Below are 12,953 nucleotides of genomic sequence, written 5' to 3'. Positions count from 1 at the left end.
GATGGTCTCCTAGGACAGAGCATTTTGGGTGCTGGCGGACAGAGGGTGATGGCGCGAGGATAAGGAAGGGGGCAGCGGAGGGTGATGGTAGCAGAAGTTAGGACCTCCACCGCTTCACTCCACTGCCAGGTGAGAGAATGTTGAAGGTGGGTGGGGGGTAAGAGGATGATGAGGGGGGTGAGAGGTTTATTAGGGGGTGAGAGGATGAGGAGGGTCAGTGAAAGACACTGGGGATGAGAAAAAATGTTGAGTGAGAGACAGAATGGTGGGTGAGAGAATATGGGGGGTGAGAGAGAATATGCTGGGTGAGAGAGACAGAATGAGGGGTGAGAGTGATAGAATGGGGGTGGGAGAGAGAGAATAGTGGGATGATAGTGAGAGAATGGGGGGTGAGAGAGAATGGGGGTGAGAGAATGGGGAGTGAGATAGAGAATGGGGGTGAGAGAGGGAATGATGGGATGAGAGAGAATGGTGGCATGAGAGAGAAAGAATGGGGAGTGAGATAGAGACTGGGAACATAAGAGAGGAGAAATTGGGAGGGTTTGAGAGAAAATGGAAGGGTGAAAGAAAGAAAATGGAAGGATGAGAGAGAGAGAAAGGGGAGAGAGAAAAAGAAAGAATGGGGTGAAGGTGAGACAGAGTATAGGGCAGGAGAACATGAGAATGGGGGGGGGGCAGAGAGAGAATAGGGAAGTGAGATAATGGGAGCAGAGAGAGAATGGGGGAAGCGAGAGAATTGGGGTATAATTTATTTATTTTTTAATTCTGAAAGTTCATTTGGGGGGAGGGGGGTACGAATGCAAGGCTGAAGGTTCACCTAGGGCACCGAATACCCTTGCACTGGCCCTAGCTGTATCCAGAAGCCTTCCTCACAAAACTTCAAAGCGCAAAGCTCTCTGCAGTCGTATTAAAGAAAAAATATACATAGTGCAAATGTGCAATATTTCAATGTTGTGATTTATAGAAATCTTGAGAATGCCCACTCACGTGGTAGTGGAATAAATCAGGCGTTTTCAGATTAAATCTGGTCAGGGTCTTAATGGACTCGACTACAACTGGAACTCTCCAGATCATGAAACAAGAAAAGAGGTGGACATAGTACAGAAACATTTATATATTAAAAATACAACTGAGCAAAGTTTTGTGATGCCTTTCCCTATGAGATGTTGCGAAACATCCCCAGAAATAAGATGCACCTCTCCTGTAGGGTGATATAGATTTATTTCCTTTTATTTTCACTATCACTGTGTTTTTGTACAAATTGGAGATTTATTTGGTTTGTGCTTTTTTTTTCCTGCTGCACTTATCCAGCAGCCTGCCTAGATGGATTGATATGATGCTGAATTACCGTAAGATATAATGCACTTTGATTTTCTCTAGTGATCTCCTGCTGCTAATTAATACTGCACAGTGTCAAAGGATTTCAATTTCTTACTTCCATTTGCCTAGTAGAATTAAGACGTTTTAGAATTGAATTAAGGGTGAACACTTTCATTGTTGTTTGTTACAAAATAAGCCTGTTTTTAAATGTTTTACATTTTTTTGAAATTCAAAACTTTATTACTGAAGTATATGAGCTGAACTTTCTCCCAGTTTAAAAAAATAACATACATAATTAATGCATGGATGAGCCTTTTTGGTCTTTGGCTTGAACTGTACTTGCATTTAAAAAAAATTGTTCTGAATTGACTTTTGAACGAATTTTGTAGTTCGTAAATTTGCAAATCCTTAATCTATATTTTATACTTTTTTGCATTTTTACTTCAAGAAAAGTAGTATTTTTAAAACTGAGATGCACTGTAGAATAATTGCCACCAGCATATACAGTATGATTGTTCGCTAAATTCTGACCTGTTTTTTTTTGTCTAATCAGTTCTTACAACTTCTAAATATTTCATAATTATGTATAATATTAAAAAGGCAATGTAAGAAACATGATCCAAGATTTTTTTTAATAATCGATACAGTAAAACCATTGGCATTTTCATAAATGCAATTAAAAAAAATGAAACCATACAAACAGTTGACTAATGTGATTAGTTCACATTTTACATAAATAATCCTGGCAATCATTAGTAGAGGAATACTGGAGTAACAAATAATGTAAGGTATATTTTTACACTGCTTTCACACAAGGAACAACGGACACATCTGGACATAAACACACAAATGAAAGGCCTGATAATAATGCAGATCATTTAACCCCTGTCAAATAAATGCATGTCAGGGTCTAATACAGAATTAATATGTATCCAAGCAACACACAGGTCTCATTTTACTTTTGTGTTTTATTTCTAACGTTATGCTCATGCAAACTAAATATTTGCTTTATTGCATTCACATTGATGCTGATTTGGGATTACTTATTTAATCACTTCTGTTGAATGTATACTCTGTTTTCTCTTATCATAAACATGTTCACAAAATTTCATATTAATAGCATACAGTGAAAAGGTACCTGAAGGTATTAGTTTAAAGAGTACAAAGATGACAATAAACATGGATTGATCGTAAAATGTTAATCATGCACAATGTTTGCCTTTTTTTGTCCTAAAAAACTGCTTCCGTGAGAAATTGGCTGTTGTAATTTTAGCCTCGACTATCTCTGATATCATGTACTGTTTAATAAGAGAAATATGCAAAAATCCATATAATCTTAAATACTGTAGTATCACATGAAGAGAATCAAACAGTTGAGGCAAGGTAAACACCAAACACATAGAGTATGCATTAGTAAACAGAATGTCACTATAACTCATATTTTTGCAATAATTCCATCTGCCATGGACGTTTTCGCTCTGGAAAATAATCTGGTATTTTAATTTTTTGAAAATCCTGTATACATTTTTGCATTTCTTCTTCAATACTTGGCTTCTCAAAGACCTTCTTTTTAGAAAGGTTTGTTTCCCGAGATTTGCTAATCAATGTTTGAAAGAGCTCACTATTCCTACGTTTGTCTGGTGGTTGCACCCACTGGACCTGGTTCTTCTTGGAAGGACGATCCAAAGTTACAGTGTTTGGTTGGTGAGTGGTGGATTGTTGAAGTACAGATGTATTTTCTTGAGGAGTACTAGCTTCAGAATGGCTATCACAGCTGGATGTAGACAATTCATTACATGATGTTCCACTTTCACTACCTTTGTCTGCTACTTTTTCCTGCTTTCTTTCTTCACAATCCTGTTTTGGTGATATCGTTTTTTGTGGGGGTCCTAGAAAATAAACATAGTTTACATTGTTTAGGCATTATTAAACATCAACTTCATACTACTGCTGCTACTCAGGAAGAAGTATATCTAAATAATAAAATTAATAGTTGTGTTCTTGCTAAAACATTTGTAAATAATATATTGTCTCATGGTCATCTTTCAAATTGATGTTATTATGAATTCTGCAACAGACAAACATATAAGTATATTTTTATATTTTCAGTTTTCACACAGGCTATATCTTATTAACATTTATGACTAACTATTAAATAATTTTCTTAAAAGGGGAGCCATTGCTTACATTTTTTAAATTGCCTTTAGTTTTCCTTATGTACTCATATCTCATTTAAAATGCCTTAAGAAGTTCACCGAATTTTGTTTTAAATTGTAGCAAGATTTTTTTTCATTTCCTTTAACACCTTAGAAATATAGAACTAAAGTTGTCTCTATTGTAAATTAAGTCATATTAATGGTTGTTCTTGCTGGATACATTTGCAAATCTATTCAACATGAAGATGTAGTGTTTGATGTTTCTCCAGATAATATAACATAGCTCAGTATAATTTATAGAGTTTTATATAGAATTCAATGGCAAAGTCATTACAGATTATAATATATTTCAATATAAAAAACCTGAGGAAACAATTAAGCCTCAATCTGTATCTTGTTATAAAACAATTATTAATATTATACAATTTGTAAAACTTTGACTTTTTTGGCATTTTGAATATGCTGTTTGAAGAAGGAACTTTATACATACTGTAAGAAATATTCACACAGCGCACCAGGGGTCAGAATAAAACGTATATATTTAATTAAAATACTACTTAGGGTCCAAAGAGGACCAAATAACACAGTAAAAATAACCGAAAAACATGAATTATAAAAACAAAAAATAAAACACAGGTAATGCATAGCCAATATCAATAAAGGGGCATAAGATATACTTAAAATTACCAAATCCCAACCAATAATAAAAAGACAGAAGTACCAGACTTCTGACTCAACACAATATAAATAGAATGCTAAAGTAAATAACTGAAATACAAAATATGAACAAAAGCACAAAGGGGGGTGTAAGTGCTAACCGGTAGTTTTAAAGCAGAGCTGCCATAGAGAGTGCTGATGTTATGTCCAGACTGATCGGTCTGGCAGCTGATGTCTCATCCGCTCAAACTTCCCGGTTCCACTGCACCAGCCAATGGGAGAGTGCGCTGAACAGCCTCACGTCACCTCTACGTGTTTCGCAAATGCGTGCTTTGTCAGGGGGTCAAGAGGCTGTTCGTGCGCATTATATATCCCCTTCAGTCAATGAATGACTGTTCTGTGTAGCACTAATACATAAATGTAACCATGCAATTTCAATAAATAACAAGTGCATACATAAAAGAATGGTCCCGCTTGAAACCAAAAATAAAGTTGACATATATATGAAACATATAACGATAAGAAACAAAATACATTATAAATGTCTCCAATCCAGTGATTAAGTGTATCAGTGTCATATATTTATAATGATAAATTAGTGGAAGTAGCTGTTCTGTGTGACCCTCATATAGGATAACACCGAGATTCCACCATGCAGCTTCAAAAAGTAACAAATACAGTACAAAGGTGAAAGTGATTCTATAGAGAAAAACCATAAACAAACATATATTATTTAAAGTGTATTGTACGTCACTGTGTTGTGATGACTCCCATCTAGTGATTCAGAGTGATAACAGTGAAGTAATATATATATATATATATATATATATATATATATATATATATATATATATATATATATATATATATATATATATATATATATATATATATATATATATCTACTATATATTTCTGAAAGCACTGTACTGTATGTCTGCGTCCCTAGCGGCAATCTCATTGGTCCCTTGGCCTGCCCGCCCCCGCACCTCTCATTGGCCTGAGGCAGAGTGACGGGCAAAAACACACACACACACACACACACACACACACACACCCTCACACACACACACACACACACACACACCCCCCTCACACACACACACACACCCTCACTCTCCCCCGTCAGTTGGACCGCAGCTCACCTTCCACACACACCCCCCCCCTCCTCTCCCGGTGCCCCTCACTCTCTCCCCCCACCTCACCCAAATCCCCACGCTCCGCAACATCCCCAGCCGCACCATCACCCTCACCCTCACCGTGCGCCGCGGCCCTCCTGCTCAGCAGCAAACTCCAGGCTCCTCCCCCCTCGCGGCGCGGCCCGGGCCTCCTGCTCTCCCCCTCACGTGCGCCGCTACCGTAGAGGGGAAGCGCGGCTCGCGCCTTTTTCTCTCCCCCTCACGTGCGCCGCTACCGGAGAGGGGAAGCGCGGGCCGGGCCTCCTGCTCTCCCCCTCATGTGCGCCGCTACCGGAGAGGGGAAGCGCGGCGCGGGACTCCCCCTCACGTGCGTCGGCTCCCGGACGGAGGGGAAGCACGGCGCGAGACTCCCCATCACGTGCACCGGCTCCTGGACGGAGGGGAAGCGCGGCACGAGACTCCCCATCACGTGCACCGGCTCCCGGACGGAGGGGAAGCACGGCGCGAGACTCCCCATCACGTGCGCCGGCTCCCGGACGGAGGGGAAGCACGGCGCGGGTCTCCTGCCACTCTTGCCCCCCCCCCCCAGCTTCCCGAACTCACCTCCTGCCCCAGCCAGATGCCACGGGGTCAAGGTAAGTCACCCACCGTCTCCCACCCACGCACTGTCACCCAGTCACCCACCCAGTCACCCACACACCCACCCAGTCACTTTCACCCAGTCACCCACCCACCCAGTCACCCACCCTCTCACTCAGTCACCCACTCAGTCACCCACCCACTCAGTCACCCACCCACCCACTCAGTCACCCACCCACCCACTCAGTCACCCACCCAGTCACTTTCACCCAGTCACCCACTCACTCAGTCACCCACCCACTCAGTCACCCACCCACTCAGTAACCCACCCACTCAGTAACCCACCCACCCACTCACTTAGTCACCCAAAAACTCACTTAGTCACCCACCAACTCACTCAGTCACCCACAAACCCACTCAGTCAAGTCACCCACCCACCCAGTCACCCACCCACCCAGTCAGTCAGTCAGTCACCCACCCACCCAGTCACCCACCCACCCACACACCCACCCAGTCACTTTCACCCAGTCACCCACCCACTCAGTCACCCACCCACCCACCCACTCAGTCAACTCAGTTTCCCACTCACCCACCCATTCAGTTTCCCACTCACCCACCCATTCAGTTTCCCACTCACCCACCCATTCAGTTTCCCACTCACCCACCCATTCAGTTTCCCACTCATCCACCCATTCAGTTTCCCACTCATCCACCCATTCAGTTTCCCACTCACCCACCCATTCAGTCTCCCACTCACCCACCCATTCAGTCTCACACTCACCCACCCATTCAGTCTCACACTCACCCACCCATTCAGTCTCACACTCACCCACCCATTCAGTCTCACACTCACCCACCCATTCAGTCTCACACTCACCCACCCATTCAGTCTCACACTCACCCACCCATTCAGTCTCACACTCACTCACCCAGTCTCACCCAAAACCACCCACCCAGTCACTGACCCCACCCACCCACTCACCGACCCCACCCACCCACTCACCGACCCCACCTACCCACTCACTGACCCACCCAGTCACCGACCCCAGTCACTGACCCACCCAGTCACCGACCCTGAAAAAGTCACCCAGTCACCGACCCACCCACCGACCCAAAGTCTAAAAGTCATCCACCCACCCAAAGTCACCCACCGACCCAAAGTCATCCACCCCCCGACCCAACTCACCCACCGACCCAACTCACCCACCCAACCACCGACCCAAAGTCACCCACCGACCCAAAGTCACCCACCCACCGACCCAAAGTCAAACCGACCCAAAGTCACCCACCCACCGACCCAAAGTCACCCACCCACCAACCCAAAGTCACCCACCCACCGACCCAAAGTCACCCACCCACCAACCCAAAGTCACCCACCCACCGACCCAAAGTCACCCACCCACCGACCCAAAGTCACCCACCCACCGACCCAAAGTCACCCACCCACCGACCCAAAGTCAAACCGACCCAAAGTCACCCACCCAGTCACCGACCCAAAGTCACCCACTCAGTCACCAACCCACCCACCCACTCAGTCAAGTGTCACCCACCCACACAGTCACCCACACACTCAGTCAACTCAGTCACCCACCTAGCTGTCAAGGGGGGGGGAAGCCTAACCCTTTCGTACACCCCCCCCCCCCAAAATTACATCCCGGGCAACGCCGGGTCTCTCAGCTAGTATATATATATATATATATATATATATATATATATATATATATATATATATATATATATATATATATAGCGCTGTGTGCTGGGTGATAATGGTGAAAGGCAGGGTTGCAGACCTGTCTAAGACATGCAAATAAACATACAGTAATATTTCCATTTGCCCTCTCTCTCTCTCTCTCTCTCTCTCTCTCTCTCTATATATATATATATATATATATATATATATATATATATATATATATATAAAATAATATATATTAGAGAATAGATAAATTCATACAATGATCTAAACAAAAGATAATATAAATAAAAGTGCTACACAGATATATAAGCCATACTAATAATATCTCTCAACTGTATAAAAAATATACTGGCACCCTCAGAAGTGTAGTAAGAACAAGCGCATTTGAAAGATAAAGTGGTGGTCATCTGTTGCGGTCCTCTCATGGTATACAGAGAGTTGGCTCACCTCCACAGATACTGTAGTTGTGCTGATATCTCTGAACATAACCGCTCACAGAAGCTTGCTGACGTAGCATGCAACCAACAAGGTCCCAACCCGTTTTGTCATACAACGTGACTTCATCAGTCAACCCCTGATGAAGTCATGTTATGTGATGAAACACGTTGGGACACTGTTGGTTGCATGCTACATCACAACGCCAATGTAAACAGTTGTGCTCAGATACCAGCACAACTATCTGTTGATGTGAGCAATCTCTTGCTGGCTTGTGACTTCCAGTCTTGCCTGCTGTGTGTCGATTCTTTGGACTGCTTCCAGTCTCACTGATCCTGCTGGCGGAGTGGAACTACTGTACCCCAGATTATCCAGTGGTATATCAACTCTCTGTATACCATGAGATGACCGCAACATATGACCACCACTATCGGGAGAATTAATATCTCTCAAATGCACTTGTTCTTACTACATCTGTGAGTGGGCCAATCTAGAGGCTTTTTTTATTGTGATAATATATTTTTATATTCAGATTTATGCTATGTGGCATGCGCGTCTCTTCTTTTTCATATATATTTATATATATATATATATATATATATATATATATATATATATATGTAACCCTCTTTCCCCCGTTTAGGGACACTACCGTGGTGCTTTACCTGTATGGCTTACAGATGGCCTGATTCTCTACTGAAGGGAGCCTGGGGTGACCTATACACTGTGTTCACAATCCAGGGGGATTATAAAAGGAAACAAGACAAAAACACAGCAATCTAAGTGCAGACGATTAAGTAAAGTACATAAACTCTGTCAAATTCTTGGCTCCTCTGTGCATCCTACTCCTGACGAAGCCACGCATCTGATTGGTGAAATGCGTCTTACCACCAAGCTGAACGGAGGCGGGGGTGAGCCACGGCATACATCAACTCTCCTTGATCACATTGGTGATATATTCGTTTTTTAATGTTTTTTATTGTAAGTGTGCATTTTTGGATACCAATATAAAGATTATGTTTTACTATTGATCTGCACTATGGATCTATCTCTCTTTTCCATACCTCCTCATCTCACTGCGATTGGAGAATACCACCACTCCAAAGATAGAAGATTTTCTGCAAACCAAGCTGTCTTTTGTTGCCCGTTATAAACTTTAATCATTTCAACGATTTGGGGACCAGAGAAAACAGGCCCTGCCAGAAGGGTTTGAGCAGAGGGTTATAATTTTTTATTATATTTTTCACGTATTTGCACGAATATTATTCACCATTCACTATTGAGTTTTTATTCATTATCACTGTATTAAGAGTGGTCACTTTTAGTGTTAGCACCTGTTTGTCACTGTCACATAGCACAGTGACCTATACACTTACATATATAAAGCGCCTCCACCTAGAAGGGATCAATATGCAGGGGGATAGCCCCTTCCAAGACAATGTACCAAGTAATTACACACAGGTTATGGTATAACAGTATTTACTGGACACCTAATCAGCATAACAATAATACAACACAATGCATACACTATGTAGATGTATATAACCCCACAGGGTATTCCCACCGTACTTGGGGTACAGGGGCACCAGAGCCCTAGTGTACTTCTCACAATGTCAATCCCACCCAAGTATGAGGCTGTAGCGCTAGCTTGTGGACTGTTGGTGCACTTGTTGCAATACCTGCCCGGGGCTCCAGCACCCGGGTGTAGCTGAACAACAACCAAACGATCAGTCTGATCCAATGACGCCTCCCGCCTCTGTGTGGGGTGGCCTCCAGTTGGAGCTTCCCACCATATATAGTCTCTGACAAAGTTGGCAGCCTGGTCTCGGACCATAGGCCTGACGCACAGCGCGGTATTCATCGCTGTGTCCTTTACACGGCGCTACAGGGGCACTGTCCATATCTAAGGGGCCTTCCCTGAAGCAACCACAATCTTACTTGATTGGGGCCTATCTGGGACCTATGGGATTAATCTGGCTTAGATTGAGTGCCACTGACACTCAGACCCTACCTTCCCTTCCTGGTCCTGGCTCCAACTGAACTCCTCGCACTCCTAGCGTTCAAAATGTAGCAAAATCCCTCACAGTACCATCTGCAGTCCTATTGGCTAACCTTGCCCATGGGATTGGGGTGCCCCAGGGGATCCTGGGAGATGTAGTTCCCTGCTGTGCTATGTAGAAGATAGCCACCGCTGTGAAGCCCCTCTGCTAATGCACGCCTATCTGTAATGGCTGCCGATGCCTAGTGGGACAGTGCATATGTGCGGGTAGTCACAAGATGGTGGTGCCCTGTGATAGGTGCCGCCTCGGAGTCCCGGCGACCGGGTCACCAGCCCGCCTGCCTCAATACTCCCTCTGCCTGCCGATGGGGTCCCTACTTGCAGGCAGGTCTGTCTGCCACTCTGGCGGTGCCCGCGCATGCCTCGGAAACCAGCGGTATCTCCCCCCGTCCCCGCATCTGCAACAGAGGTAAAGGAGACCAAGGGGGGAATCCGGCTACATATGTAGCCAGGACTAGTTTTCTGGCTACCAGTCTGCCCTCACTGGCAGTAAGCCCGGGTAAGAGCAGGCTGTCAGTAATAATCATGGGTTTTCTCCATTCCCTGCAGTGCCCTTGAGTGACAGGGGAGGCGATGTCAGCTAGGCCTGAGTATATCCAATCCTGGATCAGACCTGGTTCCCTCCTCCTGGCTGTACTTAAGAGTGATTGCCGCCCAAATTGAGTAGTGCCTCTCCCCACTGAGAGAGGCAGGTCACACAGCAGAGTGTATGAGATGGGGTCCTTCTCTATTCCTCTTCCCCTTAGGGGAGAGTGAGTGTGGACCTTTCCCCTTCCTCTATTAGAGTGGCAGGGAAGAGCTAGGACATCTGCAGGGGCCCTTGACCTGTAGTGTTTGTCCAGGGTCCATCCTTCCTTTGGGTAGCGATGCAGAAACTGCATTGGGCAGGCAACTGCCTTGTTACTGTGCTGGTACAGAGAGAATAAACTGTTCCTAAAATATACCTCTGGCCTGGTGTGTGATCTTCCTGGGGGGAGAGGTAACCGTTTCTACCGTAGGAGATCACCCCATTCATCTGGAGCCTATGGCTGATGGAGGCGTTGCACTTCTAGAGAACCACGTGGGTAATGTACCCCAGAAGGAGACATTCAAAGGAGGCACAGAATCCGCCTCAAAGATCCTCATTGGCTGCACACAAGGCTAGGAGTAAATTACAGGGTATAAATACCAGATATATAAATGTGGTTCAGTTAACTGAACCACATTTATATATCTGGTATTTATACCCTGTAATTTACTCCTAGCCTTGTGTGCAGCCAATGAGGATCTTTGAGGAGGATTCTGTGCCTCCTTTGTATTTCTCTATTTGTTCACACTATCCTCTTTGCACCGGCAGGTAAACCATATGTATACCCTAACTGACAATATACATTACATAGCAAGGTGAGCGGTAGATCACAAGTTATGTATAAATGTACCCCAGAAACCTGATCCGAGTCCCTACCACCATCGGCGGACAGCTCAGCCCTCCTGTTACAAACAGGTATCATGAACCACACTACCTGTAATGGCAGAATCTCCCGTAGGGTGGGGGAAACACCGTTACATTTGGAGCCGCTGCTGAGGTACTGCTTAACAGGACAGGATTTCAGCAACACAAGGCTGGAATTAACAAGGTATGCTTCCTGAGCAAGTGCTGAAACTGAAGGAGGGAGGCTAGGTGTAGCATCTGTGGGACCGTCCCAAGTCACTGAACTATGCCTTAGACTGCCCTATCAGGTGAATGGTCTGGAGACACAAAGGCTATTGCTGTTCTAAGTCGCCTTGAGGTCGGTAGGCGTACGATGCCTAAAGGGGTGCTCTGGCTAACTTGTCTCGGGGGCCTTGGAGAGGGTCTTAAATACCAGGGCCAAGAAGGGCGGTGTAAGGTACTGCTAGGGAGTGTCTTAGGAGGGGTGCCTGATGTTCATGGTTCCAAGAACCCTCTGCTGTAAGAATGCCCAGAGTACTACTAGCCGTAATGAGACTATGGACTGTGGAACCACAGAGTGCTTTTATTGGACTGTGAACGAGTGCAGCGTATCGGAAAGAGCTTTGCTAGCCTGGGGTATAACCTACTCTCGGTAGACCGCTAACTGTGTGCTGTGGGGGCCTACGAGGAACAGATTACTGTCAGAGGTCTGCGAAAGAATGGTGCTCAAAATGGAGGTTCCCCTGTCTGAGAATGCCCTATGTGAGTTGCACCATCTAAGATGGTGGTTCTCGTCGAAACTGGAAACCGCATGTACTTTTTGCAGAAAAGCTGCACGACTTTTGCAAAGTTCTGCAAGTGTCTGACACGAAAGCCAGGACCCCACCCCAGTGATGTGACTGACTCAGCCAGGAGCCAGGTTCACGCCCTGTCACCGAGTACCCCTCCTCTAATCTCCACCAGAGGGAGGGGACATGGTAACAGCCAATGCCGAACTAGCACTGAAGACAAAGGAGGAGCCGGATGTGGCCGGCCGCACCCTCAGTTCTTCGAAGCCTGGCAAGATAGAGGAGCTATATTGCAAGTACTCTTGTGCCCGGGCCTACAACGAGATTTAATCCTGTCCAGCGAGCTGGAGTTCCTGCATTACCGATTGCCAGGAGGTCCCCTGGTGGTGAAGCTGGATGGGAAGAGGTACCTGAGAAGCCACTGTCTAAAGTGTGATTTTCCAGACGGCGATCTGGTATCAGGTGCCAAGTGTGCCTGATGCAGAGCCAGATTTCTCAAGCCCACACTGCTGCGGCCAACGGCATTTGTAGACAAAGATGCAACTGACCCCAATACCTGGGTGATCGATGCTGCTGCTACTTCATCTACCTCAACAATGGAGGTTCCTGAGGGCCCGTGTGCCCAAGAGGATGCTCCAGGGGATCTGTGCACCCCGATGACCACAGACCATCTGAGATGGTTGCAGACACTGTCCCCGCAGAGGAATCAG

At 45.2% G+C, this 12,953-nt stretch overlaps 1 protein-coding gene across 2 annotated transcripts in view; it reads right to left on the bottom strand.

Annotated features, from left to right (window-relative positions):
- Positions 1-1,945: 1,945 nt before the first annotated feature.
- The window catches only part of KCTD8 (potassium channel tetramerization domain containing 8), a 200,302-nt gene continuing 189,294 nt past the window's right edge, over positions 1,946-12,953 (bottom strand). Inside the window, exon 2 of one of the 2 annotated variants that reach the window (XM_075567119.1) lies at positions 1,946-3,209. In XM_075567119.1, coding sequence (XP_075423234.1) covers positions 2,749-3,209 — 461 coding nt within the window. In that variant the 3' untranslated portion in view covers positions 1,946-2,748. The remainder of the gene's footprint in view (positions 3,210-12,953) is intronic. The other variant, XR_012787566.1, reaches the window with a different exon arrangement.

This window comes from Ascaphus truei, chromosome 1 (genome assembly GCF_040206685.1).
Source record: "Ascaphus truei isolate aAscTru1 chromosome 1, aAscTru1.hap1, whole genome shotgun sequence".
Lineage (NCBI taxonomy): Eukaryota > Metazoa > Chordata > Amphibia > Anura > Ascaphidae > Ascaphus > Ascaphus truei.
This window is presented reverse-complemented; position numbering and strand designations above follow the sequence as displayed.